Source organism: Anguilla rostrata, chromosome 5 (assembly GCF_018555375.3).
Source record: "Anguilla rostrata isolate EN2019 chromosome 5, ASM1855537v3, whole genome shotgun sequence".
Classification (NCBI taxonomy): Eukaryota; Metazoa; Chordata; class Actinopteri; order Anguilliformes; family Anguillidae; genus Anguilla; species Anguilla rostrata.
In genome coordinates this window covers 59165361-59191159 of record NC_057937.1, presented here as the reverse complement: position 1 = coordinate 59191159, position 25799 = coordinate 59165361, and the positions used below count along the sequence as shown (strand labels likewise).

Here is a 25799-nt window from a genome sequence, read left to right as displayed (position 1 = left end):
TCCCAGGTCTGGAAGTGTTGAAGCAGGAGACTGCAGTGGTGGAGAATGTTCCCATCTTGGGACTGTACCAAACGCCGTCTGAAGGGGGAGGCCGGATAGCTCTCTACGGAGACTCCAACTGCATAGACGACAGTCACAGGCAGAAAGGTGAGGGTATATGGTGTATATTACATACACGCACACACACTACTCTCTCTCTCTCTCTCTCTCTCTCTCTCTCTCTCTCACACACACACACTATCTCTCTCTCTCTCTCTCTCTCTCTCACACACACACCCCAGTTACTCTGTGTAGCTCTGATTGTGATGCGTTTCCTCTTCCTGCAGACTGTTCTGATTGTGATGCGTTTCCTCTTCCTGCAGACTGTTCTGATTGTGATGCGTTTCCTGCAGACTGTTCTGATTGTGATGCGTTTCCTCTTCCCACAGACTGTTCTGATTGTGATGCGTTTCCTCTTCCTGCAGACTGTTCTGATTGTGGTGCGTTTCCTCTTCCCGCAGACTGTTTCTGGCTGCTGGACGCGCTGCTGCAGTTCACCGCGTACAGCATGACCCCCCCGAGCCTCAGCCACTCCAAGAGCAGGATGCCCCCCCCCACGGGCACCGAGCGCCCCCTGCCAGAGAGACTGGAGGGTACGGGACCCCTCATCGACCCCGCACCGCCAACACTGAGCAGCAGAGTTTGGGCGTTATGGGCCAGTTCAGAGGCTTAAGCCAGTATTAGGATGTACACGTCTTTACAAACATGTACATCCCAGCCTAAAAATCAGCTTTATTTCATAGTCAGGAATGATACAGATTATTTACTGAGCACCTTAAATACAAGCAGACTGCTGGAAAATGCCTTACTGTAGAACAAACAATAAAAAAAAATATATACCAAATAAATATGCTTGCAAAATATGTATACAAAACACATTCAAAATCCAATCTGACAGCTCTTATTAGTTAAGATGAGTGCCTTTTGGATTCTGTCAGAAATGATTTCATTCATCTCTTGTAGTTAAATCCCAAAATTTATCTTCAGCTTCACATTTGAACACCTACCTCTCCCTCGCTCTCGTTCTCCCTCTCTCTCGTTCTGACTCTCCCTCTCCCTCGCTCCCTCGCTCCCTCTCTCTCTCCCCCTCCAGGTAATCACCTGTACCGGTACTCCAAGGTGCTGGAGGCGTACCTGGGCGACCCCAAGCCCCGCCCGCTGCCCGCCTGCCCTCACCTGTCCTGGGCCAAACCGCAGCCCCTCAACGAGACGGCGCCCAGGTGGGTTCCCCCGGTTATGCCGGGTTCTAAACGGGAGGGCCTAGAACCCGTTGCACCTGGCGGGAGAGTCACTTCCGGACGGAACATGGCGTTCTGCCCAGTTCTGATTAATCTAAGCACACGAGCCTGGAACCACTGCCAAAGCGAGCAGAGAGAGAGAGAGAGAGAGATCGTGGCATGCAGAAACTGTGCCCGGGCTCTGGGGAGGTGTGCCTGCCTCACCTCTGTAATGACGTGGTCCAACCCTCGTTTCCCCTCTGAAATGAAATGGTTTGACCCTGGACCTCTCCTCTGTAATGAAATGGTTTGACCCTGGACCTCTCCTCTGTAATGAAATGGTTTGACCCTGGACCTCTCCTCTGTAATGAAATGGTTTGACCCTGGACCTCTCCTCTGTAATGAAATGGTTTGACCCTGGATCTCCCATCTGTAAAGAAATGGTTTGACCCTGGATCTCCTATCTGTAAAGAAATGGTTTGACCCTGGACCCCCCCTCTGTACAGAAATGGTCTGACCCTGCTCCTCCCCTCCGCACTGAAATGGTCTGACCCTGGACCTCCCCTCTGTACTGAAGTGGTCTGACCGTGCGTCTCCTCTCTCCGTTTCCGCAGTAACCTGTGGAAGCACCAGAAGCTGCTGTCTGTGGACACGGACAAGGTGACCCTGCCCAACGTGCGGGCGTACCGGCCCCAGGTGCGACCCCTGTCCCCCGGAGAGAGTGGGGCCTGGGACATCCCCGGAGGTGAGTGACGGACGGGACGCTCGGTGCTCCGCCCACAACCGACAGCCTCACTGTCCTGGCTGACAAGCGGTTTAACCAAAGAAAACCACAAATCCCAGAATGCATCACTCCGCCTCTCTCTGTTGGCTACTGATTCCATTAAAGCTGCTATGTTGTTCCCTTAAACAGACTCATTGCAATTTGGGGGCTTGCTTTATTTTAGATGTGCTGTACCTTTTATAAGTCTGTTTGTGTATTGATATTTGGAATTTGATGCGTTAACACGTTCTGGGTATGTGTGACCTCTGACCTCTGCGGTGCGTTCCGCAGGCATCATGCCGGGGCGGTACAACCAGGACGTGGGGCAGACCATCCCGGTGTTCGCCTTCCTGGGGGCCATGGTGGTGCTGGCCTTCTTCGTGGTGCAGCTCACCAAGGTGCGGAGCAAGCCCAAGCGGAGGAAGCCTCGGGTGAAGCGGCCTCTGTTCCTGCAGCAGCCCCCGCAGACGCACACGGGCAAGACCCCCACCGTCTGACCCCGCCCCCTCTGCCCCCAGGCCCCGCCCCCTGACCCTCAGAGAGAGAGAGAGCTCGCCGGCCAGCTGGCCAATAAGGGACGACCGTCTTACCTCTCTTGACGGGGGTTTTAATTGTATCGCTTCTCTCCTGCCGGACTCAGACCAGGACGAAAATCGTCCCCGGGAGCCATGGTGGATTTACCCGGTGCGGTGGGGGGGGGGGATGGGGGGGGGGGGTCGGGCTGAAGCAATGTTTGGAATACTTACGGGAGACGGACTTTCGAAAAGCCAGGAGGATAATCCACCCCCCCCCCTCCCCAGGATGAGTTTAACCCACGGGAAACCTCGACATTCTTCTCCCCCTGGCCGTGTCTCTCATTCCACAGACCAAATGGAGCTGCTGTGGGGGGGGGGGGGGAGGGGAGGGGAGGGGAGGCGGGGGGGTGGTGACATCCTGCTTCTCCTCTTTTTGTATTTATTGTTTTTCATGCGTTTACTGAATGACGCCCTTCCCCCCCCCCCCCCCGGGACTTAATGGGGGAGGGGGGAGAAGAACTCGACCAATCAAATTGGACAGAACTTTCGGATTTTAGCAATGAGCATTTGGGAAATTTTTCTATTCGTGCTTTTATTTTTTATTTTTTACTATTTTTTTTTTCCCTGTATTTCTTTTTTTTTTTTTTTTTTTTTAAGTTTTGTTTTCCTGTATTTTTATTTTTGTAGGTCCAGGCGGCCTCACCGCCCGCTCGGTTTGCTCGGGCGGTTCCTCCGTCAGTACGCTCCGTCATTGGTGAAGTGTAAATACGCCCTGTGATCTCGCCCCCGCTGGTGGAGCGGGGGGGGGGGGTGGATCCTTTTCAAATATATCTCATTCATTATGAAGCTCAGCCCTCGTGTGCCTCTGCCTTTCTTTGTCTGCCTCGCTTACTGTAATACTGGATTGTGTCTCTATCGCGCTGGTTATCTCAGAGTATTTTACTGTGTGAATGAAAAGTCGGGGGGGTGGGGGGTGTGTCTCTTCAGCCCCCTCCAGTATGAGAGTCTCACCTGGGGGTAAAAATGGATTAATGACCGGGAAATTGGGGCCAGTGCTCCATGGCCTTTGACCCTCGATGGGGGGGCCAAGGTTGTGAGGCCACAGTACCTACTTAACAGTTCCGTACTGATACTACTTTACCAATGCATGCATTCGGCCTCTAGCTGTGGCCATTTCTGGCAGCAGGTGATGGTACAGGTGTACTTGTGGTCTGTGAGGTGAGAGGAACGGGAAGTTGCACAGGTGAGTTGTGATGCGGATAGAGGCATGCACCTGGGCAGCCTGGACACCCGATGCTCTGATACAGGTGCGTATGTGTGGAGCTTTCCAATCGCAGCGACAGACAGGTGACCTGTACAGGTGTGTGCATGGAACAGCAGGTAAGACGGGTTGAGTTACCTCAGACAGGTAACGAGGTCAGAGGTCAGTGACTGCTGTTCAGCTCACAGGTGAAGGCGAGGCAGTGACGGTGACGTGCTGCAGTGTCGTCAGTAAGTATTTGGACAGTGGCACAATTTTTGATGTTTTGGTTCTGTACTCCAGCACATAGGATTTGAAATGGAAAGGATGAATATGAGGTTTTAAATTAAGACTGCCGGCTTTAATTTGAGGGTACTCGCTTCCATATTGGGTGAAGAGTTTAGTAATCCCAGTCCCTTCTATACATAAACAAAACAAAACAAACTTTGTGGCACTGTCCAAATGCAGACGGCACTGTATCCCTGTACGGAGGGATCTTTCATCTACGCATAAACTGGTTCTCTTCTTCCCCTCCGATGTCCCAGAGAGGAAGTGGCACCCAGAAAAAACTGGCACAAATGATATCTTAGTCTTTGTAACACTTTATATTGTGTTTTTATAACCGGGCTGTAATAGAGAGCGTGACAGTTGAGAGAGAGAGAGAAATGATTAACAGAATCTTCTGATTAGGTTCTGACACACTTTTATTGTTGCATGTGTACTGTTGGGAGGACGTTCTAGAATGTAGAAGTCTAAATTTGGATCGGTTACATTTCAGCAGTCAGTTCAAATGGAATTAATTAACTGGAAAATGCCTCCCAAGAACATAATGGCCATTTTATTCAATTTGGGCAATCCAATTAATTTCCTGAATTGAACCGATTAAAATGGAATTGACCCCAATCCTGGCAGCACTTAGTGACAAAGAACGAGGCATTGTGACACTAAAAATGAGCGGAACTATGACATGCCACCAGAAACAAGCTTATTTAGACAAATCTTCGTATTCTGTGACGATCAGAACCTTCTTCTTGGTGCCAACAAGTCTGTGATTGACAGGTAATTGTAGCGCCACCCACACTCGGTGACATGACACCCCAGTCTTATTATTATAAATGACATTTTTGTGCTACAGGTGGATTTTTGAAGGTCGAGTGTCTCGTTGGATGACCTACGACCTCAATTTCAGAAATTGTCAGACGTCAAATTATCTGCAGGACGGGGCAGGATTGTATTCTGTGCTCGTAATCAGCCTTATAAAAATCAGACGTCAGCGACGCACCCTCTGATTGGCTTCCGTCTAAGCCGATCTGAGCGGAGATGTTTTTTTTCCTGGTTGGTTGTTCTGATGATTTCCATCGAGATATACCGCTCCTTCTCAGAGCCTACGTGTGTCGGGGGCTGCCAGTATTTGGCTTTTTGTTCCGAACCTTCTCGTCTGCTGTGAGCTGTCGCGGTGGAAAAGGCTCTCGACGTGTGTGCTCTTGTGACACGTCCGAGTTCTCCACCTCTGCTTTTAGACGTTTGAAGTCTGAAGAGTCACATTTCCTGAAAAGCAGGAGAGAATGTCATCAAATGCCAGTCGAATAAAAGAGATCTTTTTAAACGCAGTCCCCTGCACTTGGATGGGATTCTGGAAAGAGAGAATTGTTGTCGGGCAAGGATTTGCCTGCCAGCCCCTGGTTTACCATTACTGGGGTGAAACAGGAAGTGGACCTGGATCCTATGTGTTCTTTTCTTTTTTTTTTTTTTTTCAAAAGGCCGATGCTAGCCCTCGGATTCTTATCTGCTGTTTGTGACCTCGTGGCCCATTTCCTCGTCCAATCGATATGTGGATAAACCAGAGTCACATGACCCCCCCTCCACTCCTTACCTCTTAAAGGAATGCCAACACACACACACACACACACACACATACACGATGGAAAAGTACAGCTGGACACCGGACGCACAACATCCGTGTTCAGAATTCCTTATCTTCCCCTGGAAGGTCGTGACAGTGAAGCCGTCCAGGGCACGTGACCTTCTAGGCAATAAAATGTTCAACAGAGTGCACCATCTTATCACAATTTGAAGAGTACCGTTTTTAGGATTTAATCGCAAAGGCTGATGAACTTCATCACATATAGAAAACGTATCCGGCTCTTTGGTAGAGAAATGGGTTTGGGGGTGTAGCGCATGCAGTAATGTATGAAATGAATATAATGTTACAGGTAGGCTGAGAATCTGTCCATCTGGCACGAATTCAATCTGGCTACCTCACTGCACTGAGGAGCCTGTATCGGGCTCCACCAATCAGGTGGCTCCACTGGTTACATTTCCTGGAGGCGGGGACATGTGTGTCACGCAGGCATCGCCATTGGTTACCTGGAGTTCCCTGGAGGCGGGAATGTAGGCCTGCCCACTCCAGCGCGTGATTATTATTGGCTGCTCGGCTCATTTGGCACGTTGCCGCTGGATGCTAATCAACTGACAGACACGATTGTCTTTCAACCACTGCAAGTAAAATGGAGTTCAACAGAATCGGTTATTTTTGAATTTTTACTTTTCCCCTCGGCAGTCAGCGCATGGCGGTGGTTGGGGGCGGCAGTGTAGTATAATGAGTAAGGAACCGTCACTAAAGTTTGCAGGTTCGATTCCCCGGGTAGGACACTGCTGTTGTACCCTTGAGCAAGGTACTAAACCTGCATTGCTTCAGTATATATCCAGCTGTATAAAATGGATGCAGTGCAAATGCTACGTAAAGAGTTGTGTAAGTCGCTCTGGATAAGAGCGTCTGCTAAATGCCTGTAAAGTGATGTACTGTTGTTTTCACAGCCTGCAGGACTGAAGTCGCCCCCACCAGAGCGGCTTTCACGCGGTAGAGCCACCCCATTGGTAGAGCCGCTCCAGCGATAGAGCTATCCCATCGATAGAGCCACACCAGCGATAGAGCTACCCCATCGATAGAGCTACCCGATCGATAGAGCCACCCCAGGGGTAGAGCCACCCCAGCGATAGAGCTACCCGATCGATAGAGCCACACCAGCGATAGAGCTACCCCATTGATAGAGCTACCCGATCAATAGAGCCACACCAGCGATAGAGCCACCACATCGGTAGAGCTACCCCAGCGATAGAGCCACCCCAGGGGTAGAGCCACCCCATCGGTAGAGCCACCCCATCGATAGAGCCACCCCATCGATAGAGCCACACCAGCGATAGAGCCACCCCATCGGTAGAGCCACACCAGCGATAGAGCTACCCCATCGATAGAGCCACCCCAGGGGTAGAGCCACCCCGGTGATAGAGCCACCCCATCGGTAGAGCCCACCCCAGCGGTAGAGCTACCCCAGCGGTAGAGCCCACCCCAGCGGTAGAGCCCACCCCAGCGATAGAGCTTACCCCATCGATAGAGCCACACCAGGGGTAGAGCCACCCCATTGGTAGAGCCACCCCCATCAGGAGAGCCACCCCATCGATAGAGCCACCCCATCGGTAGAGCCACACCAGCGATAGAGCCACACCGCGGCTGATAACGGCGCTGAAGTGTGCCGGGTCTAATCTGCGCTGCGATAAACGGCCTCTTAAAGCCGCATACTTCACTGCTGACAAAGTGGCTCAATACAGGGTCCGATAGCGCGAGAGGCATCAGCAGAGTCCGCCCTTAAAGGCAGGCATGTTTCACACACACACACTCACACACACTCACACAAACACACACACACACGCACAAACGCACACACACACACACACAAACGCACTGGCATGCACACACACACACACACGCACAAACGCACTGGCATGCACACACACACACGCACACGCATAAATGCACTGGCATGCACACACACACACACACACACACATAAACGCACTGGCATGCACACACACACACACACGCACATAAACGCATTGGCATGATACACCCACACCCACACACACACACACACACACACACACATAAACGCACTGGCATGCACACACACGCACACACACACCAGGTCGAACTTAAAACATTGCTTGGTTAAATATGTCCCTCTTTTTACTGGGGAAATGGTGTGAATAAAAAACAACCAGTGTCTCGGTTGCCTTGAATGTGACACAGAGGTAAAAACCACGTGAGAGACGCTGAGCATCCAGTGCAATGAAAGCTGCATGATTTGCCCAGTCATGGCGGACGAATGCCCTCTGATCTACAGTAAACCTGCCGGTGTCCCAGTTTCCTGAGCACAATGGCCTCGTTCTGTAATGTAAACATTAGGTCAGCGTTTGGCTGTTTGCCGGTGTCTTTTACGGCCAATCGGACTCCGAGTCCCGCCTCCCCCCGGCCCCTCTCCCTCCTCCAGGTCAGCCGTCAATCATCAACAAGCCACGAGGACTGCTGAATCACGGTTTCTCAGCTGTAACATTCAGGCCCCGCCCCCTCCCCCTTAGGGGCGGCTACGAAGGCTGCAGCTCAGCATTTAGACCACGAGCGGGACTCTCGAAACCTCACACACCCACCCCCCGTCTGCCAGCGACAGGGTCCGCGAACTCCCGCCCCCCCCACCCCGCGCTCTTCAGCTTCTCTGTGTCTGCCGACCACCTGCCTCGCTGAGCGCTGTTCTCAGGTGAGTATACCTGCCCTTCCCTCTCTCTCTCTCCCCCCATCACTGGGCTGTTTCCCCTGGCTTCTCTACCTGCCTCGCTGAGCGCTGTTCTCAGGTGAGCATACCTGCCCTTCCTACCCCCTCTCCCCCCTCATCGCTGGGCTCTTTCCCCTGGCCTACCCCCCCCCCCCCTCTTTCCCTGCCTCCAATCATTTCCCCTGGGTTCTCTACCTGCCTCGTTTGCACCTGTTTGCTTAACGCCCACCTGCCACGTCCAGGTGAGTCATGCCCTCTCTGTGGATTCAGGTGGCAGCACCTTCAGTAGTTCAGTAGTGTTACCATGGCTACGGGAAGTAGGGAAATGAATGTCAGTGTTGTGTTTGTGTGAAGAGCAGCAATGAGTGTTCGCATTTGATTCGGGGAAAATGGGAGTTTCTGAGGGGTGGGGATTTGGGGGGGGGGGGAGGGGTGAGTGTTACCATGGCTACCGGACGGACAGATCAGCGTTTGTGTAACAGTAACAGCGCGGCAGCAGGAAGCTGGCGCTGTACCGTAAGTGCCAACGGTTCCTTCGCTTCCTGATGGCGGCCGACAGGTCATGTGATCTCAGGTAAACGGCTGCTTGAGCTCAGGTGGTCCGGGAAATCGGCGCCGGTGTCACTTCCGTAAGCGCCTGGAGGTCTGGAGCAGAGATTCGCTTTGCGTTTGGGGTTTGTGTGCCTTCCTTGCGAAGAGAGGAAGGCACACAAACTCCTGTGCGGTGGTGGGCGGGTGTTTAAGGGGGTGTGTGTGTGTGTTGTGGTCATAAATACAAACACGCGTGCACACGGTTCTGTGCCGTTCTGTTTTATAATAACCAGTGTCAGCGCTGAAGGCAGTTGTTGGCTGGAAGAGGTCGACTGGAGCGCTGTGATTGTGTTGGGGGGTTGATTGGTGGGGGGGGGGGGGGGGGGGTGCTGGATCTGAGAGGTCTCCTGGGCGTTGTGGATTTGCTCGTTTTTCCTGAGGGGCCCGTCTACTTGCGTAACGTGTCTATTATCCGCCGAACTTTGACCTGCTCAAGACTCAAAGGCACGGTGCACTTTTCCCATTGATGTTACGGAATGTTTTTGTTGCTGAGTTCTTGCACCCCCTTCTCTCTGACTCCTCTGGCTGACTGTATGGGGCAGGTTCACCGTAGCACTGTGTCACGCTCTGCATCGATTGTGTCAATGTCCGCTTCCGTATCTGTACCACAGGGCATCTGCTGTTGCTGTTATAAAGCCTGTTCTGGAAGTTTCTCTGGATAAGGAGTTCTGTGAGGCGCATAAGTGTGGGATTAACACTCCGGTGTGTGGGAATGTTTCCACAGGATCCCAGGAGGGATTTATCAGCCCCCTAAACACTCCTTTACCATACCAACACACACACACTCTCTCTTACACACACACACTCACACACAAACAATCTCTCTTACACACACACACACACTCACTCACACACACACGCACACACACACACACACACACACACACACTCTCTCTCACTCACACACACACACACACACACACTCACACACACACACACACACACACTCTCTCTCACACACACACACATACACACTCTTTCACACGCACGCACACACACTCTCTCTCACTCACACACACATGCACACACACACACACACACACAGACAGAGTGCACAACTATGATCCCCAGAAAGAAGGGACCCTTGGGACTCCGCCCCCAGGAGCCCCTCCCGGTTGTCATCATTGGTGAGTATCAGTGACGGACAGGTCAGTTGACCAACAGAACCAGCAGAGCAGCTGCTGATAAAAGCCCTTATTCACCCCATTCACTTCTGCGAGAGAAAAAAAATACTCAGTCATGGTGTCTGGATCACTCTTTTTAAATAATTTGTTTTACTGTTAGAAAATCCTCCTGAATGTGGAATTAATCGGTGATCGTAGCAACGCCGTTTCCCAAACCACCAGGAAAACTGGCGCAGCAGTTAGGTCACACGCTGCCGGTGAAGTCACGCTCTTAATATGGCTCGGGCCACAGCTGGTCCTGGACAATGATTGACAAGAAGTGAAACGAGTGAATACGAGTTCCAGCTCAAACGGTCACTAAATTTTGGACGGCGGCAGAACGCTGTTCAGTGAACTCTCCCCACAGGCGGACTGGGAACGTTCTGGGCCTGGTTCTCTCTGGATGGTCACAGTTTTTCTTTGATAATTCAAAACCCTGGGAAAGTTCTTGGTTGACCACATTTATCAGCGTTTATAAATCTGATTTGGGGACGGCCTTTTTCACCCGAAATGTGCGTCTGGCTGGAAATGATCCCCCAGGTTGACTTTCAAATAATTGCCTCTTTCTTTATTTTCTTCTGATTTGTTTAAAAAAAATAATATTTAAGGTTGTACAGACATGTTAAATAACAGTAGGGTAAACTGCTAATACGTTCTCAGAACCAGACATGGTGTCAAGTACGTATTTGTTTTGGATTCAAATACTTTTCTGTGCTTTACTGATCTTGTCTGGTGTATTGGAACCAATGAAATACTCTCAAAAACTGCAGACCCCGACTTCTGGTCATATTGGCTGGCTCAAGTATACCAGGCAAGATCAACAGAGCACAGAAAAGTATTTGAATCCAAAACAAATATTTGTATTTGACCCAGGTCTGCTCAGAACCCAACCTAAGGTGCTTCATAATACCTGCATGTGACTCATTTATGGTATTAGGTTTAGGCCTCAGCAAAATGGCCGTCACTGTGCCGGACAGATTCCCAGTGAGTCTTCCAAAATGCCCAAAGGTACTCATAATGTCATTTAGGCCCAGCTCAGTGCAGGATTCGGATTTTCTAAAATGGCAGGCCTATTTCCCAGTGACCTTTGTATACAAGCCAAGCTCAAAATGGATTTTCACACCTCCAGGACTGATTAGATCGTACTTTTAATCTATTCAGCGCCACCTTTTAACGGCTGGTTTCTGCTAATCCTGAAATTGCCTTGAAGTTGATTGGCTACGTGCCATATGTCATATGAACCAATTCATCGTACCCCACAGCTAACAGGTTCAATATACATACAGTGGTGTGCAAAGGTTTGGGTACCGCTGGTCAAATTGCACATTTTGTTAAAAGATTAAACGCAACCTCTGCGGGGTAAAAACTAGACATATTTCTGCTCATTTTAATGCATAATTACTTTTTATTAGCTGAACTGAATGGGTTGAAAAAAAAAACTGAAATAGGTTATCGGCCCCACGTTTTACTTTTAATGTTTTCTTTTCCAAACCATTAAATTCAGCAAATAATTAGCCTCTGTGCATTGAAACTTGCAGTCCTGTTTAAGTTAGGGTCCTGCAGAGCTTATGTTGACTTCTTTTCACTTCAACAAATGTGCCATTTGACCAGGTGTGCCCCAATTTAAGCGTACCACTGTGATGACTAGACTCGACTAGGTAATGCTGACAACGACATCATCATTTAAGTCAAATTATAATGCATCCTAGTAGGAAAATATGTTTACGACTTGAGCATGTAAATTTAACTGTGCTGGTTCTGGTGCAGTTGGGTAGTATGACAGGCTTGAGGCTCAGGGGCGACACAGCTCACGAGGTAAGACCAATTGTCTGGCAGTCGGAGGGTTGCCGGTTCAAACCCCGCCTTGGGCGTGTCGAAGTGTCCTTGAGCAAGACACTTAACCCCTAACTGCTCTGGCAAATGAGAGGCATCAATTGTAAAGCGCTTTGGATAAAAGCACTATATAAATGCAGTCCATTTGAACATCTTTGGAATCGACGGTCTCTTTTTTCTGCGGTTTGTTGACCCCGCCCTTCTTCCTGTGTCTTGTCTGTGGCATCCCAGGTAACGGCCCATCTGGAATCTGCCTGTCCTACTTCCTGTCTGGCTACAGGCCGTACGTGAGAGAGGCCGCCTCCCACCCCAACCCCATTCTGCACCGGAAACTTCTGGAAATTTCCGGGCAGTGCCTTCTGGAACAGGTACGTCACACCACCCCTCCACCGTGTCGACCGGGCCGATCTGGGAAAAACTCAATAACCCACTTTTTTAATTTTTATTTTTATTTCAATTTAATTGGAAGACCTTGCACTTTACAAGATTAAAGTAGGCTGCCACTTAACAAAGTATTTATGCAAGAAAATAAAAAAAATGTAAAAAAAAAAAAAACCTGCTTTTTGGGTTATTAACCTTTCAGAGCATTTCAAAAAGATTTGCTCCCGGTGTTTCACTTATGCATATTTTGTTCAGCCTGTTTTCAAGGCAATTTTCCTTTCATTGAATGTGTGTCAAACCTCACCCTCCAGCAAGATTACAGCCTGTCCACTGCTGCTCAGCCGCACACACATTACTCCATTCTGCTGATCTAGGATAAGCCACACCACTGCTGCTCAGCCACATACACATTACTCCATTCTGCTGATCTAGGATAAGCCACACCATTGCTGCTCTGCCACACACACGTTAGTCCCTTCTGCTGATCTAGGTCAGTGTTCGAGCTACCATGCTCTGCCATACTACTCATTCTCTGATCGATAAGCACCATGCTGCTTGCCACACACACGTAGCCCTTCTGCTGATCTGGTCATGGTCGAGCCTAACCATTGCTGCTTGCCACCATGTCTGTGACTAGGGCAGTGGTTCAAGCACACCATTGTCACTGCCCACCACGTTAGTCATTCTGCTGATCTAGTCATGGTTTCAAGCCTAACATTGTGCTCTGCCACACACACATTAGCCCGGATTAGTCATGTCAGTCCTTGCTACTCTGCACACCATTACCTCTGGTCTGGTCAGTGGTTAAGCCTACTTGCGCCTGACACACTAGTCTCGCTGACTAGTGCGTGCTACCATTCATCTGCCACACACACGTTAGTCTTGCGACTGGTCAGGGTTCAGCTAACATGCTGCTCTGCCACTTAGTCCTTTGCTGATTAGGTCATGGTTCAAGCCTAACCATTGCTACTCTGCCACACACACGTTAGTCCCTTCTGCTGATCTAGGTCATGTTCGCCTAACATTGTGCTCGCAAACATTAGTCTTGCTTAGGTCAGTGGTTCAAGCCTAACCATTGCTGCTCTGCCACACGTTACGCCATTCTGCTGACGCAGCATTAGTGTGGCCCTGCTCTGTTTTTCTGGGAGCTCATTCCCTGATGTCGGTGACCTAGTGAAGTGTGTCATCCAAGATTTCAAGATTTCACTAGGTTTAATTATTAAATGGGGAATGAAAAGTTGCTGTCAGCAATTCTGTGTGTGTGTGCGCGCACGTGCACAGTGTGGTCATGCATACATGAGTGTGTGGACTCGCGCTTATTTTTTAAAGTAGGTTAACAAGACTTCATTGTTTTTATGACGCCCACCATATGGTCACAGTTAAGACCCACGCACAGTCAGGTCTTGTCAGTCAGCTGAAACTGCACCTTGAGAACCAGCCTTGTTGTTTTGGTATAGCTAATGCTGTTCCTGTATTATTTGGACCCGTTCTGTATGTCCAAAAGGGCCTGAGCTTGCATTCACATTTACACTCTAATACAGAGCTAATACGATCCGTTAATACAGCTGGATATTTTACTGAAGAAACTCATGTTAAGTACAAGGGTCAAGGGTCAAGGGTCAGGAGTATAACAGTAGTGCTTCCCCTGCTGGGAATCAAACCCCCAATCGGGGAGTGTGTAAGCCCACTTCTCTAAACGCTGTGCTACACCGCCTCTCCATATTGCATGGGAAAGGCTAACACAAAGTCATAGCCCAGCTAATGCATGACAGAAAAATGAATATTAGCTGAACAGTGACCACCCCACACGCCCCCGCACCCCCACTGGGAATCAAACCTCCAATCAGGGAGTTGTAAGTCCACTTCTCTAAATGTTGTGCTACACTGCCTCTCCGTATTGCATAGGAAAGGCTAACACAGAGTCATTGCCCAGCTAATGCATCAGACAGTAACCACTCCTTTCCCCCCCCCCGGCCCAAACCTGCAGGACCTGGAGTACCTGTCTGAAGGGCTGGACGGGCGCAGCCCCAGTCCCCTCGGCCTGCTGTTCGACGCCCTGGTCCGGCCGGACGGGGACCTGGGCGGGTCAGCCGAATCGCTGCTCTCCTGGCGCAGGGAACCGGAGCGGGGCGTGGCCCACCTGGTGCTCGGCAAGGGCCCAGCTGGAGGGGCCTGGCAGGTAGGAAGTGATGTCAGAGGAGAGCAGGTGCACCCGTGACTCAGAAGGGTACGCAAACCGGGCCCAGATATGTGACTGTGCCTTATCTGACTCAAAGCCCTGATAGTGTAGGGCGGAGGGGTCCAGTCTTATCCAAAAAGGGCCCGTGTGGGTGCAGGTTTTGTCTTAGCCCAACATTAGGACACTTGAATCAACTTCTTTAAAGATCGTGATCGAAGACCACGATTAGTTAATTTTGTTGAATCCGGTGTCTTGGTGATGGCTCTTTTCAGTTACGTGTATGTTCAGTTGACTTTTTTGTTGTACTGTCTGTAGCTATTGTGCAGGCCTACTACTGCTACCATGGCCAGGTCTCTCTTGAAAGAGAGATTTTAATCTCAATGAGACTTCCTGGTTAAATAAAGGTGAATAATAATGGCTCTTCTCGGTTAAGATTGGATATCCGAGGCGTAGATGAGTGCTCTTTGGATTCTGTTCACCATTTACATTTCCAACATACAATTTCTGAAGTAAGAGCAGTGAGGCTGCATTTGAAGTATTAATTTCTGAAATGTAAGAGAAATTATTAAATTAAATTAGATGAAAGCACTTATACATATCTGTACCTTTGTGGGAGTAGAAAAGAGGTGGGGGGGCGATGATTTTATTTCATTTGTATTATCTCTCGCTCACTTTTCTGTTTTTGAGTGAAACATCTTGACTGAATGTATGGCTATTCTTTGCACTCTTTGAACATTTCAAGAGCGAGAAAAGATCTGGCGATACAGTGGAGCAGGATAACTTCATACGAAGCTGTCATTTTTATTTCCGGACAAAAAGAAACAAAAACAAAAGGTCCAAAGGCCGTTGCTGAAATAAATAGATATTTCCAAAAATAACATGATGTCCTGTGCCTCTCATCTAAGATTCTGTCAAAACAAAATGGCATTTCTTAAAGAGAGGCAGCCATGTGGAAGAGTGACCACCCCTCCATTCTTTGTTGTGAGACTTGCTTTATCCGGTCTATTTCAAAATTCCCTTTGACGAGCACCCAAACCATAAGACTTTAAATTAAATGTGTTCTTCCCCTTTAATATTGTTCCATTTCTGTCTCTCTCACACACTCTCTTTACTGCTTCTGCACTGTGTCTCGTGGTATACGCTTCTGTCTTGTGTGTGTGTGTGTGTGTGTGAGAGAGAGTGTCTGTGTGTGTGTGTGTGTGAGAGAGACGGAGTGAGAGCGTGTGTGAGTGTGTGTATGTGAGTGTGCGAGTGTTTGTGAGAGACTGTGTGTGTCTGGAAGAGAGTGAGTGTGTGAGTGTTTGAGAGAGAGAGAGTGTGTGTGGGCGAGAGTCCGAGAGAGTGTGAGTGTGTGTGTTCGTGAGAGCGTGTGTGTGTGCCTGAGAGTGCGAGAGAGAGTGTGAGTGTTATTAGGCCCAATAAACTGCACAGCCAGTACTCTGCTGGCTGAGTTCTCTCTGCAGAGACCAGCTGATTTTTCTTGGTCCTGTAGGACCATAAATCTCACGTCTGTTTGCGTTGTATCAGGGGAAACGAGTGCCTCTTACTTCCGTCTTTCTCTACTTCCCAGCTGTTTCTCTCTCTCTCTCTCACAGGCTGTAATCTGAGCACGTCCTCTTGGCAGCTGCACTTTTCCAACTTGTCTGTTTCTACCGCCTCCCTTGCGCTCACAAACGCGATTCGTTTCTTCGAGACGTGTCATCGTTTCCCCGGTGACGAGCAATCCGCCGCGATGGATTGCCTCTTCCGAGCCCGGCCGGCGGCACCGGGGGGTCGGCTTGGCGCCGCTCTGCGGGGGCGCCCCGGTGGCCGGCTGTAATTTCGTTTTCGTTATGATGTCGTTTGGTACGGTGCTACCTGAGGGAGTCTTAGCGCAGGTGCGGGTGCCTTTAGTGAAACTCGAGGCCGTTCGGTTTGATGGGTCACTGCCTGTCCTGGGCCTCGCATCGAGTCGCAATCGCTGACAATTCTCATTCCCTCCTTCTCTTTCTCTTCTCTATCTCTCTCTCCCCCCTATGTCACTCCTCCCTCTCTCCTTCCTCTTACTCCCTCTCTCATTGCCCCTCTACTTTCTCTTTTCTTCTCACCCCCCCACAACCCCCCACCCCTTCTTCTCACCCCCCCGTCCCACTCTCTCTCTCTCTCTCTCTCTCTCTCAGACGATGGAGGGATCGATGATCACCCTCAGTCTCGGGGACTGGATGGAGATGCCCGACCTGTCCTTCAGAGACTGGATGGCGAAGAGAGGAAGGTGAGTCATCATCTTCCTCACCTTTTCTTGGTTTTTACCTGGCTGGCCGACTGATGGACGAAGATGATGGTCGCTGTGATGTCGTGTTGCACATTGCTGTAAAGTACTTCACTGTGGGCAGGGCCGGCCCGTGGCATGAACAGTGTATGCGGTTGTTTAGGGCCACAACCGCTAGGGGGGGGGGCCACACGACCACGAGGGGGGGGCCACACGATCCATTGTTTATCTAAGGTAAATAACGGTAGTTTCGTATTTACGTTATTCATCCCCTATCGCGGAACTAGTGGTATAAATTGAAAACGGAACGGAAACAGAACATTTCATAACAATGCAATGTAAGAAGGATTTTACCAAGTGACCCACCACCCCCCTCCGCTCGACAGAATCCAACAGCACCCCACCCCCCCCCCCCGCTTGACGACTTGTTTAGGGCCCTGACTGTGGGATCTTACAGTGAGAGGGCTCTGAAATTCTCTGACTATCCTGAAATACAGTATCCTTGCATCTGTAACTGCAGGGTCAGTGAATGTCTTGCAATGTCCAGTTTTTTCTGTTATACTTGGTGAGAATTGGTGTTCAGGGTGGGGTGGGGTGCGGGGTGTGAATTAGAAAATTAACATTCAGGACCACATTAGGAACCACTCCACTTTTTAAATGGCTCGAGTATTTGTATTAGCATTTAAAAGTCGTTTGGCAGATGCTCTTATCCCGAGCAATTTACAGCTTAGTGCACAAAATAAGGTTGGATGGACAGCAGTTGAAACAAAAGTGCCGTTTCTTTAAAGAGGGTGATAATAATGTGTCTTGCAAGGGTTCTGTAGCTGAAAGGATGAATTAACACAAGCTGGTGCTGAAGCTGGGGCTAACGCTGCCGCTAAGGGTGTTGAAACTTCAATCGTAAAGTCTCTTATGACTCCAGTGTTTTGTTGTGTAATGAACAGCCCAATACTAAACAACAGACAGACTTACTTGTCACACACAAGTCCTGAAGATTTTAGGAAAAATTTCTCCAATTTTGTTAAATGCCTATGTTGTTACTTATGTTTACTGCGGTAGCAACATCAACCACCTTTAGTCCTTTCCATGACCTTTACAATGGACTTTCTTTTGCAGTTCTGTCATGCTGTGCAAAAATTGGACTTTTACGATTTGGCATTTTAATGTTAAATAAAATATTCCCAATTCCCCAAGCATTTCACCGACATCTTGCAGGCATCACTGACACAACAAACAGGTCACAGACAGGGTGGCAGTGTAGTATAATGGGCAAGGTACTGGTCTTTGATTCCCGGGTAGCCTTGATCAAGGTACTTAACCTGCATTGCTTCAGTATATGTCCAGCCGCATAAATGGATGCTGTGTAAAAGCTGTGTAAAACATTGTGTAAGTCGCTCTGGATAAGAGCGTCTGCTGAATGCCTGTAATGTAATGTAATGTAATGACGGACATCAGACATGACGGACACCAAAGGCCCCGCCTCCATTTTGCGTGCCCTTCCTGTTACAGGCAGCTGAGGAACAACAGGGCGGCCACCAGGGACATAGCGCAGTACTACCAGCACTACGTGGAGGTGAAGGGGCTGCAGCAGCACTTCCGCTGCGGGGCTCTCGTGACTTCCGTGCGGCCCCTCCCACCGGACACCCCCCCGGGGGGCCCCTCCGAGGAGGCGGGACCCCCCGCATCCACGCTGTACGAGATCCGGGGGGAGCAGGAGGAGCCGGGGGGCGGGCGGAGTCCGTTCCGCCTCTACGCCCGGAACGTGGTGCTGGCCACGGGCGCGTACGACCGGCCGTCCCGGCTGGGCGTGGAGGGGGAGGACCTGCCCTTCGTCCGCCACACCGTGGGCGACCTGGAGGGGGCGCTGCGGGCGCGGGCGCTGGGCCCCGCCTCCGGCCTGCCGCTGCTGGTGGTGGGGGCGGGGCTCACGGCGGCCGACGCCGTCCTGCTGGGCCGGGGGGCGGGCGTGCCGGTCCTCCACGCCTTCCGGCGCGGGACGGGCGACCCCGCCCTCGTGTTCCACCAGCTGCCCGCCGTCATGTTCCCCGAATACCACAAGGTGCACGACATGATGCGGGCGCCAGGGGGCGGGGCCTACCCGGGCTACGCCGGCCTGCCGCTCCACCGCGTGCTGCGATTCGCCGCCGGCGGCCGCTGCTTCCTGCGGGAGGTCGGCGGCGGCGGCGGCGGCGGCGGCGGGAAGGTCCGGGACGTGCGCGTCGCCATGGCGATGGTCCTGATCGGCTCCAACCCCGACCTGTCCTTCCTGCCGGACGAGGGGCGCGGCCTGGCCCTGGACCCGGGCCGTCCCGTCAGCGCCAAGCGCAACCCCCTGGACACGGACCCCTTCACCTACGAGAGCGCCCGCCAGCCGGGACTCTACGCACTGGGACCTCTGGCCGGCGACGGATTTGTCAGGTTCCTACAGGGCGGGGCGCTGGGCGCGGCTACCTCCCTGCTCAGGAAAACAGGTCTGACTGGGACCTCATGAGGGGGGGGTTGTCTGATTTTGAATTTGTCAAAATCCGGACTGCACGCTTCCGTAGGGACTGAGCAGAGGACCAGCTGAATTGTCATTAATCTCATAAACCTCGACCTGTTTTCAGAGGTTTTGCTCATGTTAATATGGATTCCGTTAATATTCATTCACGTAATGTACAGACGGATCGAGTTATATATTTTAATTTATACACACTGTACATATTATTCTTCAAGTATTACATTTTTTTTAAAAGGTATTTAAGTATATAAACCAGGGGTGTTTCAATATTATCTGAAACGGGCTGATGTGGTGCAGGTTTTTGTTTTAGCTTGGCACTACGACACCTGAATAGTCGTCAGTCAATACCTTGATAAGTCCAATAAGGGGTCTTAGTGCACCCACACTGGCCCTTTTCGGATAAGCTAATGCACCTCTGATCTAAACTGTAAGTGTTAAGCCTGTTAAATATTTTGTAAATAAATAAAGTTGTTTCGGTGATGAAGAATATGATTATTATAATGATGATGACTGACTTGCTACGAACAGAATTATAAACTTTATTTATATAGAACCCACCTTGGTTACAATGGGCTTCACAAAAGCATCCCAAACAGTTAAACCTCAAAAAAAAAGTTAAAAACAAACAAAAGACGATAATGAATGGTAAATCTAGAGCAAGAACACAAACATTAAAGGCAAAAGCAGAGCATTCAGATGGGAATTTTTCAATATGTTCTGGCGAAGGTCAGTCAACCAAGGAGTTACCTCTTTGAAGCCTGTAAATAAATAGTGAATTTTGCAATATGCAGAGTGTGCCTTATATATAGGCCAATGCTGTAAACTTTAAAACTACCCGCAGCTGTCAGAACTGTAGGCTAATGGAGCTTGCAGAGATCTTATGAATCTTCTCACCCGTCTAATTTCCCCATTTGGAAACCATTTATTTCCAGGTCAGTAGAAATATTCTGATTTGGGCAATGGCAAACAAAAGAATCCATTGAAAGACGAAGAGAAATTTTTCTGACCCAAATCAAGACAACGCTATAAAAAATTGTGACGCCATTGCGGAAGTAAGAGAGCGGGCTACTGTACCTTCAACCCTTTGAAATGCAGTTTGGCTACAGTTGCATTCCTTTTTGTTGCCAACAGAGGTCGCTCTAAATCCATAATGCATGTAAAAATGTTGGCACATGAACACAACAAAACTAAAATTAGGTTGCGGGAACAATAATCTGCTTTTGCCATGTATAAACACATTTATCTTTTTTTGTTTCACGTTGAACTGTTTCCATATTGACATTGTTATTATTCATAACAACAGTACTGAGATTACCGTTTTTGGAGACTAGACTAGCGTTAAAGGATATATTTAAACTTGCAGATTTTAAACGTGAAGAATTTGCATTTGGGTTTTGGTTGAGGTTAGAATGCGTGTTAGCCAATGACGTAAAAAAAAAAACACTTGACGCTGCTCGTCTCTGGATTAGTGTGAGCGCGTGGATTCCCTAGCAAGACGGCCTGGACTTCATTAATTAGACAGGAACGTTCTGAGATTATAAAACCGCCCGTACCGTGCCGTCGGCTGTGTGCGGGCAAAACACAGCACACCGCTGTGACCTGATATCTTCAATGGGTCATTCCCCAAGGCTCATCAGCGGAAACCACCCGCAATTTGTTTAAAGAGGGGAACAAAGCTGGTAATTCAATTAAAAGATTTCATTGATAAATATGTTTTATTTCGATAATTAAAGAAAAGGGTTTATTCATTGATCTGTTGAACAGAGTGCATATAAATCATTATACAGCCTCACTCTTAAAATATCAACGAACAGCCTGGGATAGGCTTTCTCAATTCCATCCACTGTACGATCTCCATATGTTGCTATTTTATCTTCAGTTGGCTGTTTACACCTGTTATTTGATGAACAAGCATCCTTGCCAATTTTTGTTTGTCAAACGCGTGCAGTTGTAACGTATGTGATAATAGGGATACAGATATGCAGGCACTCCTACTGCTGTAAGAGGACACGCTGGTGAGATTACTCCACTGGCTGTCCGGTGCTCGCTACCTCACAGACTATTCCGCGTGCAGGTGTGAACATACCAGGGCTACTGCTCGCGAAGCACCTATAGTCTAGAGCAGTGGTCTCCAACCCTGGTCCTGGAGAGCTACAGGGTCTGCTGCGTAGTTCATGAATCGATTAGAGCAATGTTACACAGTTAACTCAACTCACCTAGTGTCTTGGGTCTCAATTGGGTGCTGATTTTAAGGTGAAAACAAAAACCAGCAGACCCTGTAGCTCTCCAGGACCCGGTCGGAGACCACTGGTCTAGAGACAGAAACGGGCGAAGGCGACTAGGATTAAAACCGTAGCCTGGTCAACAGAAGTTAACAAGAAATTAAGTGTTTACACTGGGTCTATTAAACATTTGGCTTGAAACAGGACCTGTGGGGATTCAGTTCGTAACATTTATTTAAAAATACGCGCAGAAATGCAAACAGGACTCTACCGTATTGGGTAACTTATAAAATGTGACGGTTAGACTCCGCCTGACCTCGAACGCCACGATCATCGCAGGTTCCCGAAGGGTGGGAGGGAGCCAAGCTGACCCATGCGGATATCAGAGGCACGAGGAAGGAACGTTTTAGCACTGTCGTGTTGCCCCGGCAACAGTGTTCTAAATATGGCCGAACTCCATGAATAAGTCGCACAGCAACGACAGCAAACGGCAAAAGGTTATGTAGCAGGCTGCTGCCGAGCGTGACTACACCGGGTGACGTCCATTGAGAATAACGCAGACGGGTCTTCCAGGCATCTTCGGTGACTAAAAACCCAAAGATTTTTTTCACACTTCACTCTGAAAGCGTACGAGTCCGACTTGGCACCGTTTTCACATTACGGGATACAGTCAGAAGGACAGCCGTCAGGACCGCGTCGCTAAGAAATCTACCCTCTCAACGTCGTAAATTGTATTCAACCTTCACTTAACCGGGGCAAGCGAGCCCCGGGGGGCACGTGTCTTTGGACTGTGGGAGGAAAGCAGAGTAGCCTACCTGGAAGAGACCCCCACACAAACACAGGGAGAACACGGGAGACTCCACACAGAAAGGAGTCCAGCCGGGCTGGGACTCACACCCAGGACCTCCTTTGTTACCAGGCAACAGTGCCGTGCCGCCGGGCCTTCAAGTAGTCATTGTCACTGGATTTGATCTACATTTCAGTGCAATATATATTTAAAAAATACATCCCTGTTGTACTGGGGAAAGTAAAATATGCTTGCTGATGTGCTATCCTTGTAGCAACATTACTCAATGGGTAGGGAATAAAACAGAAAAAAAAATAAGTATCTGGGAGTCATAGCAGTAAATATGCCCTGCGATAGGTTGGCAACCTGTCCAGCGTGTGTAGTCCTGCCTCTCACCCAATGCATGCTGGGATAGGCTCAAGCCACCCTCAGAACCCTGACCAGGAATAAGCGGGTAAGAGAATGGAATATTGGATAGATGGATGGAATAAAGAAAATGTCCTACCATATTTATTTTTTATTTTTTTGTTGGGGGGGTTTGTAAATGTGACAAACACAGAGTCACATAAACGTCTAATGGATGTGTCCAAAAAGTACAGCCAAACCCATAAAACTCAGCACTTTTCCCAAAGGGTCATTGTGAGTGTTTAGGTACACTTTGGGTAAAAAACTAATGAGTCCATTGTAGTGGTGTTGTGAGCAACTGAGGCACATAAATGTTCTCATTTAGTATGTTTATCGCTGCGGGCCCAGTTAGAAGAACAATTTCCTTCAATTTGTCTGTGTACCTCCGAACTTACAAAGAATACAGAGAAGGCAGACAGAACAGGCTGGACATATATGGTTGTGGCTGATGATGTACTCCTGGTATTGAGTTATTATGCCCGTGTATGTGTGTGTGTGTGTGTGTGTGTGTGTGTGTGTGCATGAATGTGTGCATGAATGTGTGCATGCATATATGTGTGTGTGTGTGTGAGTGTGCATATATGCCTGTGTGTGTGCATATATATGTGTATCTCTGTGTTCAAATGCTGAACCCTGGGGGGGGGGGGGGGGGTTGCGATCTCGGAGGGCATCTATCTATAAAAAATTGCCACCAAAATGGCAGTGGGTGGATGGGTAGGATGCAGCTCACATTTAGTCATTTTACTGGGTCTCTCTGACCGTCATCAGTCCCAGCAGCACTGAGCTGAACATCGTAAACAGCCAATCATCTCCCAGTCCCCTCCCACGTCCTGTCCTGTCACTCACAGTCCCCTCCCACGTCCTATCAGGGCACTCCGTAGATCAGCCCCCCCCCCCCCCCAGGACTGTGAAGTAGACTAATTCCATTAAAGGTGGTGAAGGCAGTCCCTCTAAACCCCGGCTGATCCACTTTTAATGGGGGAGAACCGCCTGTGAAAATGTCACCAAGCCCTCTCGGATGACAGCCTCGATGGACGCTAATTATCTGCGGTACATGGGAACTGACCCTGTGACCAGTATCTGCGGCTAAATGGATTTAAAAATCTCGTCCTAAACGAGGTCACATGCCCTCTTTTCCTGGAAGGTTCCCAGCTTTGTTCCCGACTTCCTCCTACAGCCGTCCAGTCTAGACTAGGGGCCAGCCATTTCCCTTTTTGACCTTCCTCCCAAAAAAAAAATGACAGTGAGCTTGGACCACTATCCTCTACTGCTGCACACATTCAGACCTGAAGACACACCCTCCAGCCCCTAACCTCACATACATTTTTTTTTTTTAATGCCTTTTTTGACAGTGTACACCCCCCACACGCCAGAGCCCACACATATGCGCTCTGTGCACACATCACCCCGCTGCCGCCCCTCAGGCACCAAGGTGATAGTGTTTGCCGGCAGTCACGCGCCGCTCACGCACCCGATTCCGAGTCGCGCCCGTAATATATTTACTGTATGAGCGCGCCCGCCAGAGGTGCGGGATGTCGCAGCGGTCACGGGGTCATGCTGCATTCCAATAATGAGCGGTGAGGTGTTAACTCGGGCAGCTGAGAGGTTCCTCCGCAATCTCCTTTGTTGTTTATGTTTGGTAAATGGTAAATGGACTGCATTTCAGCTAAATATTCCAGATGCGACTGACAAAAAGAAAATAACCGAAGTTGGCGAATAATTTGTTTACCCAATTAACATAAATGAGTAATACACCCCCCCCCCCCCCCAAAAAAAGAAAAAAAACTCGGCTTCACTGTCTAGTCCCATCCCTGTTTAATTTATTTGAACCGAGGATGTTTAAATGGCGAATAAACGTTTAATGTAAAATACATAACAATTCCATATTAACGCAGAGACAACAGGTGTAGCCTACCTGGTATACGTGATGTAAACTGCCCACTGACTGACCCACGTGGCTGAAAGCTCCCCTGAACGAACAGCGCTGTGGCAGAAATGTTGTCGAACCCTTAACAGATTTTGCACGAAGCCGTTAAATGTGTTGATCCATTAAAGACGGGCATTTCAACCCCGCGCAACTTAATTAAACAACGGGCCCTGATTGGAAGCCGAACTGACAGCCTGTCAATTCAAACGAATTAGGATTTATCAAAGGTGGTCCCTGGCGCGAGGGGGGGACCGAGGAAAAAAGAAAATTCACTTTGATTGGTTTGGAAACTTTGGCGACACCTCCACCAACACCCACCACCCCACCCCTTCGCCTCTCACCCGAAGTTTGGAAGTGCACTGAGCAAGAAAAGCGTCACACTTGTCGGAGTCGGCGAAGATTTAATTCAGGAAAGTCAAGAGCGAAGCGTGCGGCCCGGTCAAGAATGGAAGAATTGGCGAGGGAGAGCATCAGCTTGCTGGCCAAGCCTGCGCTGGACACAGACGGGCCGAGGCTAGGTTCCTTCGGAGCGATATTCATTATGCTGAAATCTGCGCTGGGCGCGGGACTGCTAAACTTTCCGTGGGCTTTCGAGAAGGCGGGGGGCGTGAACACAGCTGTCGCAGTGGAAATGGTGAGTTATCAATCGGTATTTGATCAAACACATTTACAACTCAGATAAGCAGTCCAGCTTTAGAGAGTAGGCTACCCAATTATTTTTACGTGTCATTTGACGCGGCTGACTTTTAAAATAAATGAAGGTGCCAGGTGGAGTAGCGAACCGATTTATGTTCCCAAACGTTTGTTCCACAATGAGATTTATGTGTGCACTCACTGATTAATGATACAGATTTGCTCTACCAATCGGCTGGCATATTTCCATTTCCTGCCGCTTTTTAATTACAGGAATTAGCATAACTACTTTTATTCTGTTGTCATGGATACAACCACAGATGATACGGACTGTATAGGCACCTTCCTGTAAAATGCCTTCAGATTGATGTTTCAGCATCTTTAAATTCTTCTTTTCAGTCCGTGTCACGCAGGTGACATTTCAGTCACGATTAGTTCATTGTCATGTGAGGACAGCTTAATTAACTTGTGGGCTGAAGGTAAGGAATTTACTGTTGTAATACCGACACGTCGCCGTGACGATGTCAGGCCGACTGCAGCATCCGTCGG

General features: G+C 49.3%; 3 protein-coding genes across 5 annotated transcripts in view; all 3 read left to right on the top strand.

The window, feature by feature from the left end:
- The window catches only part of mbtps1 (membrane-bound transcription factor peptidase, site 1), a 40060-nt gene extending 36675 nt beyond the window's left edge, over positions 1–3385 (top strand). The window contains exons 19-23 of the mRNA XM_064337432.1: positions 7–147; positions 501–632; positions 1133–1259; positions 1871–2001; positions 2311–3385. Of these exons, the coding sequence (XP_064193502.1) occupies positions 7–147; positions 501–632; positions 1133–1259; positions 1871–2001; positions 2311–2516 (737 nt within the window). The 3' untranslated portion in view covers positions 2517–3385. The remainder of the gene's footprint in view (positions 1–6; positions 148–500; positions 633–1132; positions 1260–1870; positions 2002–2310) is intronic.
- A 4898-nt stretch (positions 3386–8283) lies between these two features.
- LOC135255795 (oxidative stress-induced growth inhibitor 1-like) lies at positions 8284–20053 on the top strand. Of its 3 annotated transcripts, none has more exons than XM_064337431.1 (6): positions 8284–8366; positions 9697–10099; positions 12200–12336; positions 14337–14528; positions 16688–16779; positions 18286–20053. In XM_064337431.1, the coding sequence occupies exons 2-6, from the start codon at positions 10033–10035 to the stop codon at positions 19265–19267; spliced, it is 1470 nt and encodes a 489-aa protein (XP_064193501.1). In that variant the 5' UTR covers positions 8284–8366; positions 9697–10032; the 3' UTR covers positions 19268–20053. The 3 variants fall into 3 exon arrangements, with proteins under 3 accessions (XP_064193501.1, XP_064193500.1, XP_064193498.1); XM_064337430.1 differs by lacking the exon at positions 8284–8366 and adding an exon at positions 8388–8460; XM_064337428.1 differs by lacking the exon at positions 8284–8366 and having other exon boundaries at positions 9308–10099.
- Positions 20054–24741: 4688 nt separating this feature from the next.
- Positions 24742–25799, top strand: part of slc38a8a (solute carrier family 38 member 8a) — a 13832-nt gene continuing 12774 nt past the window's right edge. The window contains exon 1 of the mRNA XM_064337424.1: positions 24742–25251. Within this exon, the coding sequence (XP_064193494.1) occupies positions 25063–25251 (189 nt within the window). The 5' untranslated portion in view covers positions 24742–25062. The remainder of the gene's footprint in view (positions 25252–25799) is intronic.

Excerpts from the sequence above, each read along its gene's own strand:
- LOC135255795 (XM_064337431.1), top strand. The coding sequence starts at position 10,033 with ATGATCCCCAGAAAGAAGGGACCCTTGGGACTCCGCCCCCAGGAGCCC. Across the intron at positions 12,337-14,336 it reads GGCAGTGCCTTCTGGAACAG|GACCTGGAGTACCTGTCTGA; the intron begins GTACGTCACACC and ends CCAAACCTGCAG. Across the intron at positions 16,780-18,285 it reads TGGATGGCGAAGAGAGGAAG|GCAGCTGAGGAACAACAGGG; the intron begins GTGAGTCATCAT and ends TTCCTGTTACAG.